Genomic DNA, 25,176 nt, shown 5'->3' with positions numbered 1-25,176 from the left:
GCCTGTGGAACCATGTCACTGGATTTATAAAGCACTTTCTTGGGCTTTCTTTTCTCTGCTTGTATTATTGGTGTTGACCTCAGTTTTTAAATAAACTCTCTTCACTGCAAACCACCCCCTTGCACAGGCTTTTGGGAAAGAAATGTTTCCAGGGCGGGGCCGGGTAGGGGCAGGCCTGCGCGTCCTCCTTATCTTCACGACTGCTTTAGTTCTCACCTGGCCTTGCAGTGAGCCAGGGTGAGAGAGACTTCTCTGGGGCCCTACCAGATTCCAAGTCTCCTCTCTCAAAAGTTGTTTCCCTCACTTCTGCTTTTCCCTCTTCTCTGTTTTTTCTTTCACTGGTTTGTTTGGGCCCCCGCCTTGGGAGGGTTCAGTGGGGCTCCTGAGTGGGCTGGCAATCCTGTGGCATCCTAACCACCTTCCCCCCGACCCCCCGCCTCCTCCAAAAGCCGGAGCTAGTCTTTCGTAAGATGACCCCAGGACCCTGGGGGGACAGGGCTTGAGTAGAAGAGGATTTACACATCCTGAAGGGTTGGGCTGCCCGCCTCCCCCTGCAGCTTGGTTTTCCAGCCTCTCTTTAGTGACAAGAAAGAGAGGAGTGCACAAGAAAGAGCCTGTGCATATTGACTCACCAGGTCCCTAGGAGGCAGGAGATGTCCGTCTGAAAAGGGCCAGTCACATCACCTCCTCCATGAAGCCTTCTGGGATTGCCCCGGTCAGATTTCTATAGGAGCCCAATTCACAGCTGTACCCCAGACTCAGGCCCAGGCAGGGCAGAGTCGGACTGGGAGGAACTGCACTCCACAGATGAGAAAACAGAGGCACAGAGAAGGAAGCCGGACATGTCTATGTCACACAGTCTGGTGATGGCAGAGCAAGGGATCAGACAGTACTTTTAGCTTCTGGTACAAAATGATTTTCCTTAAAAAAGGAGTCCTCATGGCCAGGATATCACATTCCGGACTCAGAAGTTCTGTTTAGATGCAGGGTTTGTTTTTTCTGTTTTTATTTATTTTTTATTTTCGGCCACACTCGGCAGCTTGCAGGAGCTTAGTTCCCCAGCCAGGCGTCGGACCCAGGCCCCCTGCAGTGGAAGTGTGGAGTTCTAACCCCTGGACCACCAGGGAAGTCCCATTATTTTTTCTCTCTTTTGAAAATTTGATTTTGATCTGATTCGGGCAGAAGGTCCCCAGTTTTCTGCGGACCCCACTGCTTCCTATTGCATTATACTTGGTCAGAGTCACACACTTCTGTCACCCGGGCTTCCACTCAGCATTCATTCAGCAAATATCTTTTGAGCCTCTAATAGGTGCCAGGTACTGGGTGATAGGTACCAGGTACTGATCCAGGTACTGGGAAAACCCAGAAGTGACCAAGATGGAAGACAAGCCACCCCCGCACCCCAGTAGTTCTTGGGTTCCAGTGGCATTAGGTTCACAGCCCCTGCCTCATTCTAATGGGGATCCATTAACATCCCCAGCTTGGTCTGGCTTCACCACCACCAGGGATATAAGAATTTGAGGTACGATGAAATTATGGAGAAACCCCAAGCTTGTCTTCCATTTTAGGGTTGATGACTCAGACCATACAATTCTGTGAGGTTCTTATTTTACCCTTAGTTTCCTTCCTTACAACTTGGGACTGTGATCTTTACCCTACTTTCCTCTAGGGTTGTGTGAAAGCTATCTGGGTGTTTGTAGAGCTCTACAGGGAGCTCTAAATGGGGCGTGACTTTTTGACCTTGAGGGATGCTGAAGTCTTCACCTGTTCAGGAAGCGGTTGGGCTCTGAGGAATGGTGCTGACCTACTTGGCTTCAAGACTCTCTGCTCAGGGAGGGCTGAGAATTTCTCTGGGGGGTGCGGGGAGGGGGAGGGCACCCCCTCGCACCCATTGCCAGATTGTGATAAGAATGATCAGGTGTTGCTTTTTCACCTCCGTCTGGGGTCCTCAGCCTGAGGAAGTGGTGAGAACTGAGGGAGGGTGGAGGGGGAGGGGATTTCCTCTTTGCTGGAAGCTCAAACCCAGGCTGCCTTCAGTACGTGGACCTTGCCCCTCGGTGGGAGCTCCTCCCATCTTCCAAGCTGTCAACAAAGCCGGCATCTCCCTTCTCTAGAAAGTGTCTGACCTACAGCATGAAGAACTGAGGTTAGCTTCACAGAGGGACTTCCTGGTGCAAAGGGATAAGGCTGAGGCTCATGATGGAAGCCTGTAGAGGAAGAGGGAGGGCTGTAGCATGGGTTCAGTGGCATCTGTCCTGGAGTTAGGTGGGATGGCAGATCTCAAGAAGGTTGGCTAGGTGTTGCTTGGAAAGAGTCGTCATGATTTCATTTTTCCCACCTCTTCTCAGGTAGACTTGCAGGTACAAACACTCCTGATTGCAGTCATTTATTGTGTGGGCTTTTGCCAGGACCATTTCAGCACTGACGCTCACAGGTGTATGGCAATACTTAATGATAATGGGACCTTGGGCCAGAACCTCTCCTTCCCTACCTTTCTCTCACCCACCAGGCTACATGGCCAATATTTTTATCTGATGTAAAGCTGTGGGAGCAGCAACCTTGGATTAATTGAACATTAGAGTCTATGGTGCGAAAAGAACATTAGAGTCTATAGCTGTGAAAGAACATTAGAGTCTATAGCTGTGAAAAGAAGAGAAGCGAAAAGCAAAGGAGAAAAGGAAAGATATAAACATCTGAATGCAGAGTTCCAAAGAATGGCAAGAAGAGATAAGAAAGCCTTCTTCAGCGATTAATGCAAAGAAATAGAGGAAAACAACAGAATGGGAAAGACTAGAGATCTCTTCAAGAAAATCAGAGATACCAAAGGAACATTTCATGCAAAGATGGGCTCGATAAAGGACAGAAATGGTATGGACCTAACAGAAGCAGAAGATATTAAGAAGAGATGGCAAGAATACACAGAAGAACTGTACAAAAAAGATCTTCATGACCCAGATAATCATGATGGTGTGATCACTCACCTAGAGCCAGACATCCTGGAATGTGAAGTCAAGTAGGCCTTAGAAAGCATCACTACGAACAAAGCTAGTGGAGGTGATAGAATTCCAGTTGAGCTATTCCAAATCCTGAAAGATGATGCTGTGAAAGTGCTGCACTCAATATGCCATCAAATTTGGAAAACTCAGCAGTGGCCACAGGACTGGAAAATGTCAGTTTTCATTCCAATCCCAAAGAAAGGCAATGCCAAAGAATGCTCAAAGTACCGCACAATTGTACTCATCTCACACACTAGTAAAGTAATGCTCAAAATTCTCCAAGCCAGACTTGGAGAATATGTGAACCATGAACTTCCTGATGTTCAAGCTGGTTTTAGAAAGGCAGAGGAACCAGAGATCAAATTGCCAACATCCATTGGATCATGGAAAAAGCAAGAGAGTTCCAGAAAAACATCTATTTCTGCTTTATTGACTATGCCAAAGCCTTTGACTGTGTGGATCACAATAAACTGTGGAAAATTCTGAAAGAGATGGGAATACCAGACCACCTGATCTGCCTCTTGAGAAATTTGTATGCAGGTCAGGAAGCAACAATTAGAACTGAACATGGAACAACAGACTGATTCCAAATAGGAAAAGGAGTACGTCAAGGCTGTATATTGTCACCCTGTTTATTTAACTTATATGCAGAGTACATCATGAGAAACGCTGGACTGGAAGAAGCACAAGCTGGAATCAAGATTGCTGGGAGAAATATCAATAACCTCAGATATGCAGATGACACCACCCTTATGGCAGAAAGTGAAGAGGAACTCAAAAGCCTCTTGATGAAAGTGAAAGTGGAGAGTGAAAAAGTTGGCTTAAAGCTCAACATTCAGAAAATGAAGATCATGGCATCTGGTCCCATCACTTCATGGGAAATAGATGGGCAAACAGTGGAAACAGTGTCAGACTTTATTTTTCTGGGCTCCAAAATCACTGCAGATGGTGACTGCAGCCACGAAATTAAAAGACGCTTACTCCTTGGAAGGAAAGTTATGACCAACCTAGATAGCATATTCAAAAGCAGAGACAATACTTGGCCAACAAAGGTTCATCTAGTCAAGGCTATGGTTTTTCAGTGGTCATGTATGGATTCGAGAATTGGACTGTGAAGAAGGCTGAGTGCCAAAGAATTGATGCTTTTGAACTGTGTTGTTGGAGAAGACTCTTGAGAGTCCCTTGGACTGCAAGGAGATCCAACCAGTCCATTCTGAAGGAGATCAGCCCTGGGATTTCTTTGGAAGGAATGATGCTAAAGCTGAAACTTCAGTACTTTGGCCACCTCATGTGAAGAGTTGACTCATTGGAAAAGACTCTGATGCTGGGAAGGATTGGGGGCAGGAGGAGAAGGGGACGACAGAGGGTGAGATGGCTGGATGGCATCACTGACTCGATGGACGTGAGTCTGAGTGAACTCCGGGAGTTGGTGATGGACAGGGAGGCCTGGCGTGCTGCAATTCATGGGGTCGCAAAGAGTCGGACACGACTGAGCGACTGATCTGATCTGATCTGATCTGAGAGTCTATGGGCAGTTGAGAACCTCAAGCACTTTCCAAGGAGTAGTTCCTTAATTCTTGCAATAATGGGTAACATGCATGTCTATACCTTTATACGTGCCGCCTACCACCCAACTGCTATTATCCCCTCTTACAGCTGTAGAAACACAGAAGTTAAGTAAATTGCCCAGGATTGCACAGCATACAGGGCAGAGCTGGGACTCAAACCCAGGCGGCTTGGACCCAGAGTCCACATTCAGAACCACCACGCTGTAAGCTCCTCATCCACCTTGAAAGGTGGGGACTGTGATTATCTCCAACACACAGAAGAGGAAACCAACCAGCTTGTTCCATCAGTCACAAGCATCACCAAGAATGTCTTTTATAACTGCCCGGAACACATTTAGGTTTAAACAAACAGCAATAGCCTGCGACCTTTGTGTCTGTAGCAAGCTTTTCTGGGAACACTTAATCCTCATGCCCACAGAGGTAAGCAGGGTGGGGATCTGGACTTTTGTGTTTCCCAGCTGAAAGGGGTCTGGTATGTGAAGCTAGGGCACCCCACGCCTGGGCTGCACCTTTTTATGTTGGCTGCAACTCTGAGGCCCTGTGATCCTTTGACTATGGGTGTGGCCAAGAGATAGTCACTCAATGCTGGCGGTCATCTGACCGTCCCTGGACTATCATTGTTGAAAGGGGCCTTAGTGATTTATTGAATGATGAGATTAGTCAGCCTGGCTGGGAATGGTTCCAGGCTCTTACCTGGAGAAGGAAATGGCAACCCACTCCAGTACTCTTGCCTGGAAAATCCCATGGACGGAGAAGCCTGGTAGGCTATAGTCCATAGGGTCTCGAAGAGTCAGACACAACTGTTCGACTTCACTTTCACTCACTTACCTGGACAGCCTCTGGCCTCCTTTGATCAGTGGAGCGACATGGCCTGAGGCTTACTTGCTCCAGTTCCCTGCCTCCCAATTAAAGAATGACCACAGGTATGCGTTCCATTGTTTTGAGAGTCCTTAGCCTCAGGTTGCTTTAGGGAAAAACAAAGATCCTGTTGGATCTCCTGGAAGATGAATCTTCTGCCTTCCAGTTTTACATGGTCTGTTGAGCTGTAGATAACCCACCTGGAGCCTCTGATTCCATAACCTGGAGAGAGTCCTCCTGGAGGCAGGAGGAAGGGCAGCAAAGACCCACCGGCTGGTGACCTCGAGTAAGTCATGGAGGTCTCAGAGCCTCTCTCACTTTCCTGACCACGGGGTGGGTGAGCCTGAGGACCCACCGAGATAAAGGGAGAGGCTGTTTTGTAAACAGTAAAGGGGGAGACCTGTGTGATTGGGGGCTGCTTGTCGGCAGGACCAATCTGTCTTGGCCTAGCTCCTTAGCTTCTAAACGCTGTTCCCCTTTCCTTTGTCCGCTGACCACAGTCCAGATGCCTGGATCATTTACAACCGCAAATTTTCTCTGAACCTGTAGAGAGATGCTCCGTGGTGCTCAGAATTGGGGTGTTGAACCCCAGAGAAGGAAACTGCAGGTCTACCCAGGACCCTATGTCCTGCGAGCCAAAGTCAGGGGAAGCCAGAACGCCCAAGCGAAGGCAGTTTCCAGCAGGAAGTTTTCTGTTCATATTTGCTCTTCATATATACACAGAAAAGGCGTGTTTGTGATTAATTTTACAAAGTGGACACACACCTGTGTCACCACTACCCGGCTCAAGAAATGACATGACCAGCCCCCTGGGAACTCCCTCGGGGCCCCTTCCTAGTCTCGCCCACCCCGACTCTGACTTCTAGCACCAAGGGTTGATTTCACCTCTGAATGTTAAATACGTGGAATCCGTCCAGAGCTCCTTTCGCTCAGCGCCGTGTGTGTGGGAGCTTCATCCTGGTGATGTCAGTGGCTGTAGCCGGTTCCTTCTCCCTGATGTACGTGGATGCCTACACTTGGTCACACCTGATCTGTCTGATGGTGGGCAGTGGGGTCATTTCCAGTTTTCCATGCGCTATGAATGTTCTAGTCCACGTGTCTGGGTGAGCTGATGTGCACTTTCGTTGGGAGTACAGACCTGGGGTGGAATGATAGGCTCGTAAGAGGTGGTTGGTTTGGTTGTAGTAGATGCCAGCAGGAAGGATTTAAACAAGCAGTTAAGCAGGACTTCCAGACCCTGCAGACTGTTGGTGGGCTAGCTCTTGTCACACCTCTTGAAATTTCCTCTGGAAAACAGGAGGAAGAGGCTGAAGGAGGCAGGCCTGCGTTGGAGGCTGGGGTGGGTAGTCCTTGGCCCCTCTCTGTCTGGTTTTGTTCCCCTTTCCATAGTCTGTCTGGGTGCCCAGTCTGTACTCCCAAGGAGGTATCTGGGGCCACTTGGAAGGGATGGGTAGGAGGGTTTTAAGCTTCATTTCCCTGCATCAACCAAAGCCCCCTGTGTCCTCTGTTTTACATAGTAGGATTTTGAGAATGACAGCATGTGATTATTGTTTTGTTTTTCTTAAAAAAAAAAAAAAAAAGCTTTAGCTATGGAACATTTGAAAATTGTTGAAGGGACCGCTGTGAGGTCCCTTCCATCTGGATAATTCTATTTTGGGATCAGGAGGAGGGTGTGGGAAGGGTTAAGCATTATTCAGTCCAAGAGCAGGGCTCGTCCTCATTGACCTTTTTAAAGTTCTTAAAGCTCAGCTCATGATGCGGGAGATCTCAGTACTTTCTATTAAAATAGTGTTCAAACAAAACGGAAAGCCTACAGGATGTGGGGGAGAGGCTCCATGTGGAGGGACGTTTGGGTAGCCTTTCAGCAGGAGTCTCGAGGACTCGCTCCTTCAGCCACCCCTCTGCATTTTTGTTTTTTTTTCTTTTTTAATTCTCCACCAGCTGTTCCTGGTGGTTGTCACTTGGGGTGTTCAGGTTCAGAATGGTTCTTGTTTTCGCCAGGAGTGGGTGACGCTGCTGTCTGTCCTGAGGGTGGTGGCTTTCCTTCCACCAACGCCAGGCCGAGTTTGGACCTGTAGTTTCGCTTGGTGAGGGAGGCTGGGCCCTTCCTCGGCACCGGCACCGAGAGAGGAACGTCTCTGCCTTTGGCATGCAGCTCTGAGTCAACAGGCCTGATAAACAGCCCACTTCCCAGGACCAGCAAGGAACAAAGCCCCTGACGGCTGCGGGATCCGCCCACCCCCTCTTCCTGAAACAGCTGCTTATTCTTTTGACAGGAGTCAGAAGGCTGCACCTTCGCTTCCTCCCAGCCCTGCCTCCTTCTGCAGAACGGAGCTCAATAGAACTTGGTACTTTTGCCTTTTACTCTAGGAGGAGAGAAGCAGACGATGAGGTATGTGACACAGTGGAATGATCTACCTCTGCTGGGTCAGGGTCCCTGGGGGTATCGTGAGTCAGCTGCAGTGTGGACACTCCTGGGGGAGGAAGCCCACTCTCCCCCTGGCTTCTTGCTGGAATCCTCCAGTCGTTCTGGAAGACAACAAAGTCCTCTTCTCCCAGCGCTGGATCTAGAAGTGGGTGCTGGCGGGGTGCTGGCTCCGTCCCTGGAAGCTCTGCTGGAGTTTGCTGCCCCTGGCAGGACCTCACAGGGCGGGGCTGCAGCCTGGGGTTTTTCTGGGACTCAAAGTGCCAATGCAGGGGTAGGAGGGCTTGTGCATGCAGAGCCCTCTTGGGGTAGCACTGACCCTTCATTTACCTCGCCTTATTTCTCCTGGGAAAACTCTTGCGCAATGATTCCTGGATCAGGCAGCAAGGAAAAGCTGGCTGGACCCAGGCTTCAGATTTCCTGAAGGGGATTCTAGAAAGGGCATTGTGAGAATCCCTCCAAAAACAGGTTATTCCATCTGTGGTGACTGGAGCAACAGCTAGTCGTATATTTAGTCTGAGGCTTGTCTCTTAGTTTCCTCTATCTGTGTTTACTTTGACCCTTATAATGAAAAACATAACTGGAAACACGTCCATGTACCTTTTTCCCCCCACAAATTATACCATGTTTCTTCTAACAGGGAGCATCTCTCCCTAATGCCCACCAGTTTAGAGAGATTTCAGGGTAAAAGCAGAACTTTCTCTCCTCACCCCCAGCACCACCTCCCTGCCAGGAGCTGGGCCAGGAGGGCAGAGGGTCTGCTTTTCAAACACAGCATCCCCCCATCACCACCTTGAGGGTAAGCCCAGTGATCTCAGCCTTTGTGAAAGCTCAGTTTCCTCAGCTATAAAGCTGCTGTGCTGCCCAGGATGAGGGACGAACAGGATAGAGTAAGGAAGGCTCAAATGCCAGGTACACAGGAGGCACCTGGAAATGGCAGAGGCGCTGAACCGAGTAGGCGCACCAGCTGGTCCAAGGAAGCCTGTGATTGGCTAGCTTTGGGCCAGTTGCTTAGTGATAACCGTGAAAGGCAGGCTTCCCAGGTGGTATTAGTGGTAAAGAACCCACCTGCCAATGCAGGAGACGTAAGAGAGGCAGGAGCCATCTTCCTGGGTCAGGAAGATCCCATGGAGGAGGGCACAGCTTCCCACTCCAGTATTCTTGTCTGGAGAATCCCATGGACAGAGGAGCCTGGTGGGCTACAGTCCAAAGGTCACAAAACAGTCGGACACTGAAGCAACTTAGCAAGCACGTACCCACTCATGCAACCAGGAAAGGCAAAACGAAAGGATGGGCCTCAGAGCTGGCTGATGAACCTGCGGGTGAGCCTGCATGTCTGCTGAGGACACAAGAGATACAAGGGTGAGCACTGGAGGCCAGATCTCTGGACCTGAATCCTGGCCCCACTGCTTTATGCTGTGTGACACTGGGCAAGTCACTTAACCTTTCTGAGCCTCCATTTTCATGTCTGTAAAATGAGGATAATATTAGAGTGCCTTCACAGGGTCATTATGAGGCTTACCCGAGAGACTGCTGGGAAAGCGTTTAGCCCAGGCCGTGGCCTGGTTCAGTTGAGGGGCATCCAAGTGTTGCAGGGCCAGAAGTTTATTCCATTTCCAGGCTCCCTTTAGGAAAAAGAATGCAAAGTGGAAGTAAATGCCATCATCCCTTGGTATCCACTGGGGATTGGTTCCGAGACCCTCGCAGATACCAAAATCCAGGGACACTCAAGTCCCTTACATAAAATGGTATGGTATTTACATACTACCCACATACATCTTCCCATTTACTTTTAATCACCTCAAGATTACTTAGAATACCTGCTGCTGCTGCTGCTAAGTCGCTTCAGTTGTATCCGACTCTGTGCGACCCCATAGACGGCAGCCCATCAGGCTCCACTGTCCCTGGGATTTTCCAGGCAAGAACACTGGAGTGGGTTGCCATTTCCTTCTCCAATGCATGAAAGGAAAAGTGAAAGTGAAGTCACTCAGCCATGTCCAACTCTTAGCGACCCCATGGACTGCAGCCCACCAGGCTCCTCCGTCCATGGGATTTTCCAGGCAAGAGTACTGGAGTGGGGTGCCATTGCCTTCTCCGACTTAGAATACCTAGTACAGGGTAAATGCTATGTAAATAGTTACCTGCACGCAGCAAATTCGAGTTTTGCTTTTTGAGGCTTTCCTGGAATTTTTTGTTTTTTAAAGTTTTTGATCTGTGGTTGGTTGAATCTGCAGATGAAACCCATGGGTACAGAAGACTGACCGTATTTAGGAAAGGAGGAGACATCCAAACATATAACAAAAACAGACAAATGCTCTCCATAGGAAAAAATCCAGAAAATAACATTGTAATAAAGTGTGAAGATAATATAAAAATGATTAGTATTACTCAGCTGTCGGATGCACCTGTTATATTTTGGCTGCAAACTCTTGGACTGCCTCTTTGCTGACTTTGTAATAACATTTTAAATTGAGACAAAAAGAAGACAAATCAGTTTTTGCCTGTGCTGCTGCTGCTGCTAAGTCACTTCAGTGTGTCCGACTCTGCAACCCCATAGACGGCAGCCCACCAGGCTCCCCCATCCCTGGGATTCTCCAGGCAAGAACCCTGGAGTGGGTTGCCATTTCCTTCTCCAATGCATGAAAGTGAAGAGTGAAAGTGAAGCTGCTGAGTCGTGCCAACTCTTAGAGACCCCATGGACTGCAGCCTACCAGGCTCCTCCGTCCATGGGATTTTCCAGGCAAGAGTACTGGAGTTTTGCCTCTAGCTTGGTTAAATCAAAGGTTGCATTTTATTACCTCGAGTTTAGAAGAGTTTCTTTCAGCTTCACAGCTTGTTATTGGTGATGCCATGGCTGTGAATCGCTTGGCAGTTTCCTGCTCAGGTGACTCCAGCCAGAGCTCCAGGGAACTCAGCTCTTCCATCCTGGATGGGGTGGTAGGGGTGTGTTGGGGGAATATGGGCACCAGGTAGCTGTGAAGTCTGGATTACGGTGACCCCTGAGACCCCCAAGTGGGGAGCAGAACAGCAGTTAGTTCAGCTCCTTCTCTGAATCACAGTGAGGGGCTCCTGGGAGCTCAGCAAGGCCCACCTGTGGGGAGTGGGGTCAGGACCCAGGCCCCACCTGCAGCCCCAGGACTGGTATGATTCCCCCAGACAGGGCTGCATCTCATCTCCGGGAAGCATTTGAGCCTTAACCAGTCCCCACCCCAAAGGGAGAGCAGGCCCAGTTTGCTAAGGGGCCTGACATGGAGGTTGCATAAGCTTCCAGGTCAGTTGACCTGTGGACTCAACATGACTTGGTTGGCAGTCTTCTCTCATGATCATCACTTCCAAGAAACTGGGGCTGTTGCAGAAAGATGAGCTTGGTGTGGCTGAGTGAACCTGTCCTCTCGGCAATGAGATTTCCAGCCTTCTGGCTGATTTATTGCCAGGTCCCGGGTCAATCAAGAAAGACTGTGGTGGAAAGTTAAGTTCACAGGACTTGTTTCAAGGACGGGGAGACTGAGGTCAGAGAAACCATGACTCAGTTCACAAAGCCACTTCATGTGGCCGCTGGGGGTGCCATTTGAGCCTCCTCTTCTTCCCCTCCCCATCGTGGGCCATGGGGTCAAACGTGATGTCCGCGGGACCCTGAGCTGGGGGCAGTGGGGAGTGGAGCTGACTATCACATCAGTCCGCAGGCGGGGAGGGCCCGCCTGTGACCCTTCTGGGTCCTGCAGTCTCCGATGGAGCCACGTGCTTCTGAATCTTTCCCCTAAAAAAAGCAGCGTCCTCATTTCGACTGCGGTTTGTGGAGCATTTACTGCCCACCAGGACAAAGTGCTGCGTAAACACGGTCTCCTTTTGTCCTTTCAAGAACCCTAAATGGGGGCGTATTTGAAGCTCCATTTTGTCTGTGTAAACAGAGGCTCAGAGCCAGAGAACTTGCCTGGGGTGTGCGTCTAGGGCTGCACAGCCTTAGCTGCCAGACTCATTTCTGCCCGGAACGCTGGAACTAAATGTTACAATGGAGGATGTGGAAGATGAATGATAGGAAGTTTCCCGAAGGGTGACTAATAGTCAGTTCCTGGCCCTCTCTCCTGCCCCACCACCCGCACCCTCACCTGCTTTGTTTCCTTTGCAACACTTGTCACTGTCTGATGCGAATCGTTTTGAGTCTCTCGACCCCATGCAGTGGTCCAGAAGTGACTGCGGCTCGAGGTTGCAGGACGGGATGTGTTCCAGGGACAGGGGACGATGAATCACAGGCAGAGAGGAGGATATAGCCTGCGGGAAGGCGCTACTTTCCCCCTGCTCTGTCCCAGATAATGGCTTTTCCAGGGCTTCTGAGTGCCCAGTGATTCAGCTGAGAAGCTCACCTCTCCCCCTGATGTGAGATGGGGAAAACAAGGGCCACTAGACTTCCCTTCAGAGAGGAGTTTTGCTGGGAAGGAATACCTGGGCTTATACCAGATGGGGTGAAATGATGAGATTCTCTCAAGCCGTGGGTGTGTGTATCGTCTGTGTGGAAGAATTAATTTATGGGCCTCATGGAAAAGTCTGACGCTCCAGGGAAACAGAAGCAGAAAAGGAGGCAGGGGAAGGGGGTAAGGAAGGTGGAGAAATGACAGTGTGACCCAGCCTTGCGAAATGCACTGGGGTTGTTAGCACCATCTGTACATGTTTCAGGAGTGGGGGTGGTTTTATTTGGAAGCCATGGTAAGGGCTGAGTCCTGGGAGTGGCCCAGGAGCGGCCCGTGTGGGTGGTAGGTTGGATTCAGAGAGAAATTGCCAACGCCGTTGACAAGAGGGCTGAGAGATGCTGGGAGGGCTCAGGTGGAACTGGGCCTGGCTGGGCTCACCTGATCCTCTGAGGGGTGGGGCCAGGTGACTCAGATAGTCACACTCTCCCATATAAGACAGGATGTTTGTACCCTGTAGGGCCTAATTGAGGGGCTTCCTGGGTGGCTCAGTGGTAAAGAATCTGCCTACAATGCAGGGGAGGTTTGTGTTAGTCGCTCAGTCGTGTCCGACTGTATGTTACTCCACTGACTGTAGCCCACCAGGCTTTTCTGTCCATGGGATTCTCCAGGCAAGAATACTGGAGTGGGTTGCCATGCTCTCCTCCAGGGGATCTTCCCTACCCACGGATTGAACCCTGGTCTCCTGCATTGCAGGTGGACTCTTTACCATCTGAGCAACAAGGAAAGGGTGCAGTGCAGGGGTCGCGGGTTCAGGCCCTGGGTTGAGAAGATCCCCTGGATCTTCTGAGCACACACAGGGCCTAATTCTATGCTCTACTCCTTAAATGGGCTATTTAGAAGCAAGCCCACATTTCCTACTTGGTGGGTAAGATAGTCAACTACCAGTCTTCAGAAAGATGCAGTTTTGAAAATTCTGAGAGACAAACACATCAGTGAAGGGATTTTAGACCACATTGCCTGCCAAATGCCTCATCATATCCAGAGAGAAAAATGAAAATGTTTTCAAAGACCCACTGGCCTCCCTGCCAACCCTTCTGTAGCCAGTGCTTTGCTGAAGGACTCGAGATTGACTCATTTGGCCAGCTTCCAACTGTGAGTCTTTTAACAAGAGTGACACCTGACCACAGCAAAAAGTCAGCAGATTCAAGTCATTTATAGGATCCAGAAAGAAATGGGCTCCAAGGGACTTCCCTGGTGGTCTGGTGGTTAAGAATCTGCAGGTTAAGAATCCCTTCTAATGCAGGGGTTGGTGGTTGATCCCTGGTCCAGGACCTAAGGCCCCACGAGCTGCTGGACAACTAAGCCTGCGCTCTACAAGGAAGACCCAGAGCAGCCAAAATTTAAAAAATAAGAAAAACATTAGAGGGTTCAGGATGGGGAACACGTGTATACCTGTGGCGGATTCATGTTGATCTATGGCAAAACCAATACAATATTGTAAAGCTAAAAAATAAAATATAAAAAAAAGAAGAAAAATATTAAAAATGGGCTTCAAGAGTTGTCTCTGGGGCTAATTTCTGAGATTAAAAAAAATCAAACACCTGCATTTGGAGAGGAGATGAGGGGTGTCCCTGATGTACGTGTCAGTGTTCTCTACCACGAGAGTTGTGTGTTTAATGTTTCTTACACTGGGAGAAAATTTGTGTTTGATCCTCAGCAGGTGGGGTTGATAAAGCTTCAGATGGCTGGGGCTTGATCAAAGAAAATCAAAGTTGCCTGGCCTTTCCAAAGAGCTCTTAACCAGGCTGCAGCACAGAACAGATGGATAGACCTTCAGCGTCCCTAATTTGCGTCGATTTGCACTTTATTGTCTAGCAAAACCCGATTCTTTTCTCTCAAATATGTTCTGAGCTTTTGCTGAGTACCAGGCTCTTTGCTTTCTTCATTGGATCCTCCCAACAGCCCGTTTGATGGACACCAGTAAGAAGAACTGGCAATTTTTGAGCATTTACAGGGTGCCAGGCACAATGCTAAGCATTTTACAGATGCCATCTCTTGCAACCATCCCCATTTTTCCCCCATTTTAAAGATGAGGAAACCTATCTAATATGGTCCATTACAAGTCCAGCGTCCCTTTTCTGAATCCCTAGGCCAAATATGTTGGAATTCAGAATTTTTTTTTTTTTTTGTATGCAGAGTATTTATCATATATTATGTAATGTCCCAATGCAGCAGCAGCAGCACATAACAAAATACATCAATATTTATACAAAGAAACATTTAAACAGCCTCACCAAGAGGGATAAAGATTATAAATAGCCTCACATCAGTTAGGGCCTGGATGTCAATTGAATTATAAACAGGCTTTCAGTTTTCAGAGCTTGCTGGAGTCAGATGAGGGTCTGAGAAGCTGCTTTGTGTTTGGAGGTAGCCAGTTTTGTATGTCTCAAATCCCTACTTCACTCCCAGACTCCTGTGTTCTAATCACCGTCCACATTTCTCTGGGAGGGACCATAGCAGTAGAGTGGGGTGGCCACAGTTTCAGTCCAGACCTGTTTGTTTCCAAACCCTGGCCTTTCCTTGCACGCAATGCTCATGGTATTGATGTAGAAATCAAGTGGCTTTTCCTAGCAGCCAGGATGAGTTGCAAGCATTCGTCTGCATTTTGTAACTTTGCCTTGGGTCCTGGGCTCTGTGTACCAGCTCATGAGGTATTCACAGGGAAGAAGCTCAAACTGAGGTGTCCCTGTGGCCTAGCAGGTCAATCTTCTCATGGTCTCTGGAACACCACTGGTCACAGTTGTATCTGAAAGCGGGAGGGTGAGTTATGACCTGGAGTTCAGCCCTGGCTTTTCCATTGCCAAACAGAGCTCACTTTCTAAGCAAGAAATGTCATGGCTGGTAATCCCACACTTCCTCTTTTTTAACTGCATTTAATAATAAAAGTGATGAAGGGACTATCCCTGGCAGTCCAGTGATTAAGACTCCGCTCTTCCAATGCAGGAGGTGGGTGCAGGTTCTATCACTGGTCAGGGAACTAAGATCCCACATACCACTCGGTGAGGCCAAAAAGTTGTTTAAAAAGTAGGGAGGAAAAAGAAAATAATAAAGGTGATGGAGCACAGGAGATCCAAGCCAGGAATCATTTCAGAACCCTCTTTGAAAAGAGTTAGAGAATAACCTGTCCCACGAAGGACTGTCCTGGTGCCTTCTCATTTTATTTCACACACTCACTAGGTGACGGCCTCCTCTGGCTCTTTGAAGGTACAGGGGATTCAGGGTTGAATAAGAAGATCAGAGGAGATGGAGCCAAATGTGGATGTTGCCATGTGAGCTGCCACCCAAGGTGATATGTGCAGCAACGTGAACACAATGATGGGGGAGCCGGAGGAGGGAAAGGGGGCTACGCTGGTGGTTGGGGGTAGGGAGTGATGTCTTGCCACTCACACGGTTCACTGGACCCAGGGTAGCTAAGACACAACTAGGGAAGCTGGAAGAAGACTCAAGGAGCCGGAGGGACTGCAGACATGTTTATTCTCTCCCAGCAGCAGCAGCAGCAAGTTTTCAAAGACTACTGATATACTAAGACAGATATAAGTGGCCCATGGCCAGGTAGGTGCGAAGGCCCAGTGCTACAAAGGTCAGCAATATTGTTGTTTACAGAACACAAGGTGTGAGGCTGTGAGAGAATGGGACAGGAGAGCCTGACTGGCTTCATGTTGTCAGTCAGTTTCTGCACAAGTGGTCTCTCCAAGGTGATGATGTTGGCTCCCTGATGTCTACTCTCACGTTTCCTCCACCTGCTGGCCCTCTCCTTCTTGCCCCCTTCTCTGTCCTACCTTCGAGTGTCGGCATTTTTAAGCTTCAGCCCAGGGCCCTCCTTCCCTTTTGTCTCTCTCCATTATCTCCTTGGTAATTGAGTTTATTCCCTTCATGTTAAATATCATCCTTGGTCTATGGACACTCCCCCAATTGCACAGCCTGCCCACAGTTCTCTGATGAACTTCAGACTTGAGTTCCGCTTGCCTGTGAGTCTCCATTCAGGTGTTCACACACTCTTTGAAATTCACATATCCAAGAGGGAACTCATCTTATTTTCCTTCAAGCCTATTCCTCCTCTAACCAATCTGACTAAATGCTACGACCTACCTGCTTAAGCAGAAACCTTATTTCTTCCTTCATCCCTAATGACTAAGTTACCAGCCAAATCCTATCAATTCTCTCTCCAAAGTATGTTTTGAATGAAACCAACCATTGAGCCAGCCCATCTCCTCTTTTTTAAAAAATTTTATTGATTTAATTTTGGTTGCCTTGGGTCTTTGTTACTATGCAAGGGCTTTCTCTAGTTGTGGTGGGCAGGGACTACTCTTTAGTTGTCGTGCACAGACTTCTCGTTGCAATGGCTTCTTTTGTTGCGGATCACAGGCTCTGAGCGTGTTGGGCTTCAGTAGTTGTAGCACATAGGCTTAGTAGTTGTGGCTCGAGGGCTTTAGAGTGCCCGGTATGTGGGATCTTCCCAGACTAGGGATCGAACCCTTGTCCTCTGCATCGGCAGGCAGATTCTTTGGACCACCAGGGAAGTCTCCAGCCCATCTTCCCTGTTGCAATTAGAATAGTCTAGCTTGTCATTTTATCCGTTCCCCACACCCAGTGCCCAGATGGGTTTCTCTGAATGAAGATGGGTGGGGTGACTCTCCAGCTTCAGATGCTTTTGTGGGCGCCACCCTCTTTCCATGCCCTTTCAGCCTCTGACTGCCCCTGCCCACCCTCTGCCGACCGGCCATCACCACCACCACCCTGCCTCTTTCACTCAGGTGGGACAACTGCACTATTTTTATCTTGTCCACGTTTTTGGCTTTTGTTTTCCCAAACACAGGAAGCTTTTTCTCTAGTCAGCCTGGTATGGATGCTGTTTCTGAAATATTCTCATCCCTTCTCATGGGACTTTCTTTTCCATCCTTTTCCATCCTATCTTCACCCCATGGGAAGCTTTAAAATCATCTCCCCAAGTGAGCCCTTCCCCAACCACCCAAATCAAAGTACTTCCCAAGCTGTAATTCTCTACCCAGTACCCCTTCCCCCTTTGATCACAATTTCATGCAGCAATTAAGAAATATTTATGTACCTACTGTGCACCAGCTGTGTGGGTGTGGTAGGGAAATGGTTGAGTCTCAATGGTAAAAGACCAGCATGCTTTCCCCTGGGAAATGGTTGAGTCTCAATGGTAAAAGACCAGCATGCTTTCCCCTCTGAATGAGGGAGCGCGTAGTTAGGATATCAGGGGCAGCAGAGCCATGGAATTGATGATTCCCCAAAGTCACATGCCAAGAGGTAATGCTATTAAGTCAGAGGAGGCCAGCATCTGTGGGAACCATTAGCTCAACCCTCACTCTAGAAAAATGGTACAGATGAACTTGTTTGCAAAGTAGAAATAGTCACAGATATAGAGAACAAATTTAAGGTTATCAAGTCAGGGAGGGGCGAGATGGGATGAATTGAGAGATTGGTGTTCACGTACTGATCCTGCTGTGTATTAAGTAGATAACTAATGAGAACCTACTGTGTAGCACGAGGAACTGTACTCAGTGCTCTGTGGTGACCTAACTGGGAAGGAAATCTAAAAATGAGGGGATATGTGTATGTGTATAGCTGATTTACTTTACTGTACAGTGAAAACTAATACAACAGTTTAGAGTAACTGTACTCCAATAAAAATCAATAAACCCTCTCCCACATCCATGGTGGACCTTGTGATCAGTCAGGACACTTTCCCTCTGAGCCTCAAAGTGGCCTTAGCATCTTTCACAACTCAGGCAGCCCCATCTGCTCATTGAATTGGCTAATTTGCCATTGCAGACCCATGCAATTTAAGGTAGAGCCTGCTCCTTGCACGTGTGTGTGCCCAGTTGCTTCAGTCGTGTCCAGCTGTTTGTGACACTATGGACTATAGCCCACCAGACACTTCTGTCCATGGGATTCTCCAGGCAAGAGTACTGGAGTGGGTTGCCATGCCCTCCTTCAGGGGATCTTCCCCATCCAGGGATTGAACTTGTGTCTCCTGCATTGCAGGCAGATTCTTCACTGCTGAGCCACTGGGGAAGCCCAGAACATGCCCCTCAGTGCTTATTAAATGTTCATCACCTTTTCCTTTTAGAAAGGATATGGGTAGAAATATTTCTTAAAAAAAATCATATCCCACTCTTGCTATATTTAATCTATTTCCCCCCCTCTTCTTTTCTTTTCCCAGGAGAAAATAATGAATGTCAAAGGAAAAGTGATTCTGTCAATGCTGGTTGTCTCAACTGTCATTGTTGTGTTTTGGGAATATATCCACAGGTAATTATGGAACATGATAAAGTGATGTTAATGAACGTCTCCATCAGCCAAGTCACCATGTTGAATTAAAATTAGGATTTCTTCCTTCCTGTTTCCCTGAGCCCTAGACTTTAACGACTGTCTTTAAAATCATTAGATCTTCAAGCACTTTCTAAGGAATTAATTATCTTTCTTCCTGCCATGTTCCTAATGTCTCAATTTTTATATAGCTTTGCAGTTCTGGGAAGACTAGAGCCAGAAACAGTAAGGTCCTATTAAGACCAAAATGTCATATTAAAATATGACCAGATATGGAAATTGCATTAAGAAATTTCAGACAGGAATTCCACGAGAAATTCACCCTGATTTTTGCAGTCCTAAAATATTTGCAAAGTTCAAAGGAACAACTCAAAGTTGTTGACTTTTGCTGCAAAAATACACTTAGAGTCCCTGGTGATTTATTTGTGCCTGGCTAAACTTTTGAGTGTTTTGTCTGTGTTTTTTTTTTTTAAACTCTGGAAAACACAATGAATGAAATATTTCTGAGTTTTCAAATTCATCAGTGGATTCACCTCAAATTTTTGAGCTGCTTTGTGTGTTTTGAGAAACTATAATGCCTCGGAGGTTCCAGCTGGAGAGGCTTCTGACAGAAAGAAGTCTCCCCAAGCAGCTACAAAAATGCACAATGGTTTTGACTTTAAAAGGCATCAGTATAGTTCAGCCTTTCTTTCAAAAAGGCCACCTTACACCTAGAGGTGGATGAACCTAGAGCCTATTAGACATAGTGAAATAAGTCAGAAAGAGATAAACAAGTGTTGTATATTAATGCATTCATATGGAATCTAAAAAGATGGTACAGATGAAAGTATTTGCAGAGCAGCACAGGAGATGCAGACATAAAGAACAGACTTGTGGACACAGTGAGGGAAGGAGAGGGTGGGATGAACTGAGAGAACAGCATTGAAAAATATATATTGCCATATGTAAAATAGGTAGCCAGTGGGAATTTGCTGGATGCTGCAGGGAGATCAAATCCAATGCTCTGTGACAATTTAGAGGGGTGTGATGGGATGGGTGGTGGGAGGGAGGTTCAAGAGGGAGGGGACATATGTATACCTATGACTGATTCATGTTTATGTGTTGTGGAAACCAACACAATATTGTAATTGTCCTCCAATTAAAAATACATAAATTCAAATAAATAAATAAGGCCACCATACAACTCTGGGCCAGGAGCACTGTCTTGTCACCATTGATATCTTCATGGTCTTAGTAGCTTCCCAAGTTCAAGATGATGGCCTGGATAAACATTAGAATGTCGCTTTCAATTCTTAGATTCTAAGGTTTGATGAGCTGGGAGGACTGTCCTGGCTACTTATAAAGGGACTGCCCATTCAGGTGCATCAGTGGAAGGAGGAATCTCTAGACTCTGTAGCTGGTTTTCCCCAGGGTGACCTAACCATTTCTGGAGTATTATTGTTTCATTCTGAACAACTCATTTTAAAAGAAAGAGGACAAGCTAGAGAGTGACCATGTTAAAGGGGTCTACAAACCAGGTCTTTCGAATTGAAGGAAACTGTGGGTACTTAGTCCGAAGAAAAGATGACTCAGTGTTGGATGCAGGGACCCTGGGGCTCCCTTTTCTTGAGGGCTGAGGAAGTATCCTGGCTGGAGTCTGGAACTAGGCTGCCTGGGGCTGGTCCTGTGCCATGACTTACCTCCTCTGTTTTGGGCAAGTTACTTCGCGACTCTGTTCTTTGGTTTTCAGTAAGTTTCCCTGTTGTTTAAAATGGGCATAATGGTAGTACCTGCGTCATAGGGTTGTTGGATTAAATAAGTTATTGTGTATAAAGCACATAGGGCAGTGCACTCGGTAAATGTTTGCTGCCATCACCATCACCATCATCACCGCCATTCTCATCACCTGCTCAGAGGTAAGATTTGGCAAATAGAAGGAAGAGCTCCAGCAGGTGGAAGAATCCAACAGAAGAGCGAGCGTCCTCTGGGGTGCTGCCCTGAGCTGAGATACTTGTGTAGGTAACCTTGACAGCATTCGAGCTCTGAATGCTTGATTGGATAACCTTGGCGTTTTGAATTGCAGCCAGAGTCACACTTCCAAATTTTGGGTACTTCACAAAATTAAAATATGGGAGCCAAAGGCCCAAATGTGCATATTGGCACTGGCCTCCATAAAGAGGGTTATTTTGCCGTGCTGGGTACACTCTCCCACACAGTAACTAGAGCAGCTTCTGGCTGCTCTTCAGGGCCATAGTCTGGCATCCAGACTGCAGCCACATCATTCTTCAATGTGGGGAATCTATTTGAATGTCTGCAAGAGGTTTAAAAGGCAGCAAATTCTTTGCCACCCTGAGAACTGGCCTTGTGATGGTGTGAGGTGAGCTGAGGGCACCAACCTTAGACAGGTGGGCAGCACTTTAGCTAAAAGAGATTTAAAAGTAGCTCAATCAAACATGTCAACTGATAAGTAAAGAGAGACTATTACCAATAGAGCATCCTGAAAGAATGTCATCCAGGACAGGGTTTGATTTGAGGTTGGATGAAAAGAAAAAACCTTAGAATTTTAGAGATGGAAGAAAATTTAAACGTTTATGATAAAGTAATGATGGTGAGGGTGGTTTTGATGATAGTACCTACTAGTTATTGAGCATTCGAATGTGCCAGGAACTGCACTAGGCACTCCCTCCAGTTCTTAAAATAGCCCTGCAAGCTAAGTATTAGTCTGCATAGTCTATGTATCTGGATGAGGCACACTGAGTCTCCACAGTGTTAAACGTGAAGGTTCAAGGTCACATTTTCAGGAAGATTTAGGTCTGAGGCTATCAGAATACAGCTTATTCTCTGACCCACGATACAACCCTTCCTTCAGTTGAGGGTTCTCATTTTTCAAGTGACAAAATGGAGACCAAATAGGTGAAATGACTTAGCAGTGAATTTATGTCCAAGTTCTAATTGGAACTCAGATCTGATTCATTGTCCGGGGCTCCTTCTTCAGCTGGTTGTTCATGCTATGAGGGATACAGTATGAGGCTCAGGGAATTCCTACCCTCAGGAGGTTAAACTTTAGATGGAGCAAGCAGATGTGTACATCAATATCAACAATGCAAAGTGAAGGAAGGATATCAGAGGGAGAGAAAAGGAACCGTGAGAGTTCAAGGAGGCGAAGATTATGTTCGACTTAGACAGCGATCTGTCTTTTTTTGGGGGGAGGGGAGAGGCATTCATTTACAAATATTTATTGAGCAGCTACTATGTGCCAGACACTGTACTCAGATTGTACCACAGGAGAGGGGGCATTTGAATTGTGCCTTGAAGGATGAATATGTGTTAAATGTCGTGCTCTGCAAGGTGGGTGTTGCTGGGACCTGAAATGTCACAGGCCTCTGGGAGCGGAGGGTGAAAAGGGAAAGATAACAAATTTGAAAGATGGAACAAGATGGCAAGTCTGACTCTACAAAATGATGTCCTGAGCACCTGGTGGGGGTCTGAGTGCTAGGTTGCAGAGGGCCCTCTCCCTCCTCTTTCCCTTCTTCCTAACCCCCTCTTGTCGGGTCTGGAGTCAGATTCCCCAGGTTCAAGTACTGTTTCTTCTAGCAATCCAATCTTAGACAAAACCACTTAATGCCTAGGTGCCTCCGAGGAAGCATAGAACCTCCTTCGTTGATTGTTGTGAGGATTTAATGAGCTAATACATATCAATTGCTTAGAACAGTCCCAGGCCAAGTATTAGCTGTTATGAATATTGTCAGATCAATAAACAGATTTAGAAACAAGAGATATTAGAACTTGGTCCACAAGTGTTGAGCTCAGAGGGGTAACCGTAGGAGGAAAGAGGGCATACATTTCACTCTGGTTAGGTGATATGGACTCCCAGCAGGGGCAGAAGGCAGAGTCTGAAACAAGTATTAGTCATTTATATTTTTTTTCAGTGATGAGGGCAGCTAGGGCCAGACAGGTGCAGAGCCAGGGCAGGTGCCTGAGCCCAGGTCCAGAACTCTTTCTACCAGGCTCTATCCCTTTTATTCACAGGGAGAAGGAAGCAAGAAAGATTTAACCATTGGGCACAGCTTCCGTGCACAGAACGGTGGAAGAATCCAGTACGACAAGTCCTATCCCTTTGCCCCCAAAATATCTCTCAAGTCAGCGCACTCCGCTCTCTCCATCTCTTTGGCTGCCTTGACCTGGGCCTGGACCACTGCCAACACCTCCTGACTAGTCACCCCGTTTACTCTCTTGCTGCCTACAGAGACGACCCGGTCCCACTCCTGCCTAAAACTCTTCAAGGGCAAAATCCACAGCAGGCTACAGCGAGGGGACCTCCAGTTACTTCTTCGTTTATTTCCTTGCACATTTAAATGCCTCCTTCCTTTTTCAGGGCCTTTGCATATATATTTTTGGTCTCCAAGAGACACTCTTTCTAATTTCTCTTCCCCTGGACTTGTAGTCATCCTTGAGAACTCAGCTAAAACATTATCCCCTCCTCTGGGAGGCCTTCCAGGTCTTCCTGTTAAGTGCTCCTAGTTACTTTTGCTTCTTCTTCTTTTTTTTTTAACAGCTCTTCTTGGAGTTTGGAGTCCCGTAGCTGTGTGATATAGGGTCTGACCTCCGCACTAGCTTGTCTGTACCACAGGATGCATAGGGACTCTGTCTCAGACAGCACTGTATCCCCAGCGCCAGGCCACGTGGCACATGCTCAGAAAGTATTTGTGGAATGGAGGGAGGTGGTCTGCTAGAGGAGTCAGATGGTCACTGGTCCAGTCTTGTAGATGCCTTCAGATGGTTTCACTGCCTTCGTTAGCTTCAGAAATGCCCTTTGAGGCTGCTCCCCCTTTGAGGAGGCTCTGAGGTGGTAGGGTGCCAGCTCGGCAGTCATTGGTTTTCTGGGGGAAGATAAATCCTGGGCAAGGGATGGGCCATGGTGTTCCCCACTAGGAGTCAAGAGGGGAGCCATCTGGGAGCCCCTCTCCCTCAGTGAAGCCACTGTGGACAATGGAGAGCTGCCATCTTTTATTTTTAAACTAAGATTTGAGATTCTCCAGAGATCTTCTGACCACTGCTTGTTCTGGGTAATCCAGAAGTGATTAAAGTCCCTTGGTGTCATTGGTTTTATCTCAAAGGAAGGTAGGAATCTCGTTCTTGTTCAGTTGCTCAGTTGTGTCTGACTCTTTGCAATTCCATGGACTGCAGCACTCCAGGCTTCCTTATCACTATCTCCCAGAGTTTGCTCAAACTCATGTCCTTTGAGTCGGTGATGCCGTCCAACCATCTTATCCTCAGTCATCCCCTTCTCCTCCTGCCTTCAATCTTTCCCAGTATCAGGGTCTTTTTCAGTGAGTCAGTTTTTTGCATCAGGTGGCCAAAGTATTGGAGCTTCAGTTTCAGCATCAGTCCTTCCAATGAATATTCAGGATTGATTTCCTTTAGGATGGACTAATTGAGTCTCTTTGCAGTCCAAGGGACTCTCAAGAGTCTTCTCCAACACCATAGTTCAAAAGCATCAATTCTTTGGCGCTCAGCATTCTTTATGGTCCAAGTCTCACATCCATACATGACTACTGGAAAACCCATAGCCTTGACTAGATGGACCTTTGTTGGCAAAGTAATGTCTCTGCTTTTTAATACATTGTCTAGGTTTGTTATACCTTTTCTTCCAAGGAGTAGGCTGTGGTCACCATCTGCAGTGATTTTGGAGCCCAAGAAAATAAAGTCTCACTATTTCCATTGTTTCTCCATCTATTTGCCATGAAGTGATGGGACCAGATGCCATGATCTTAGTTTTTGAATGTTGAGTTTTAAACCAGCTTTTTCACTGTCCTCCTTCACCTTCATCAAGAGGCTTTTGAGTTCCTCTTCACTTTCTGCCATAAGGGTGGTGTCATCTGCATATCTGAGGTTATTGATACTTCTCCCAGCAATCTTGATTCCAGCTTGTGTTTCATCCAGCCCAGCATTTCTCTTGATGTACTCTGCATTTAAGTTAAATAAGCAGGGTGACAATATACAGTCTTGCCATAATCCTTTACCAATTTTGAGCCAGTCTGTTCCATGTCTGGTTCTAACTGTTGCTTCTTGACCTGCATACAGATTTCTCAGGAGGCAGGTCAGGTGGTCTGGTATTTGTATCTCTTTCAGAATTTTCCACAGTTTGTTGTGATCCACACAGTCAAAGGCTTTAGCATAGTCAGGGAAGCAGAAGTAGCTGTTTTTCTGGAACTCAGTTGCTTTTTCGATGATCCAACAGATGTTGGCAATTTGATCTCTGATTCCTCTGCCTTTTCTAAATCCAGCTTGAACATCTGGAAGTTCTCAGTTCACGTACTGTTGAAGCCTAGTTTGGAGAATTTTCTGCATTACTTTGCTAGCATGTGAAATGAATGGAAACCTGGAAGTAGCCAAAACCCAAGCTCTCAATTTGGCCCGGGGCTTCAGTGATAATGGCTGCAAAATAGCTTTTCTGAATTAAAAGTAATATGATACATTTTTATGTCTCATTTGCTTTTAGCCCAGAAGGCTCTTTGTTCTGGATAAACCCATCAAGGTAAGTGCTTTTAATTCTGGGTTTCTATGGGATTCTCCCCCTGCCTGCCTGC

General features: G+C 47.3%; 1 protein-coding gene across 4 annotated transcripts in view; it reads left to right on the top strand.

Moving 5' to 3' along the window:
• Positions 1-25,176, top strand: part of GGTA1 (glycoprotein alpha-galactosyltransferase 1 (inactive)) — a 78,861-nt gene that overhangs the window by 36,589 nt on the left and 17,096 nt on the right. For 2 of the 4 annotated variants that reach the window (XM_019970740.2, XM_019970742.2), the window contains 3 exons: positions 7,699-7,814; positions 18,501-18,589; positions 25,089-25,124. In XM_019970740.2, the coding sequence (XP_019826299.2) occupies positions 18,510-18,589; positions 25,089-25,124 (116 nt within the window). In that variant the 5' untranslated portion in view covers positions 7,699-7,814; positions 18,501-18,509. Of the gene's footprint in view, positions 1-7,698; positions 7,815-18,500; positions 18,590-25,088; positions 25,125-25,176 lie in introns of those variants that run through there. The other 2 variants (XM_070799184.1, XM_070799183.1) reach the window with 1 other exon arrangement.

Source organism: Bos indicus, chromosome 11 (assembly GCF_029378745.1).
Source record: "Bos indicus isolate NIAB-ARS_2022 breed Sahiwal x Tharparkar chromosome 11, NIAB-ARS_B.indTharparkar_mat_pri_1.0, whole genome shotgun sequence".
Lineage (NCBI taxonomy): Eukaryota > Metazoa > Chordata > Mammalia > Artiodactyla > Bovidae > Bos > Bos indicus.
The sequence above is the reverse complement of the archived record's forward strand: the minus strand, read 5'-3'. Positions and strand labels throughout refer to the sequence as shown.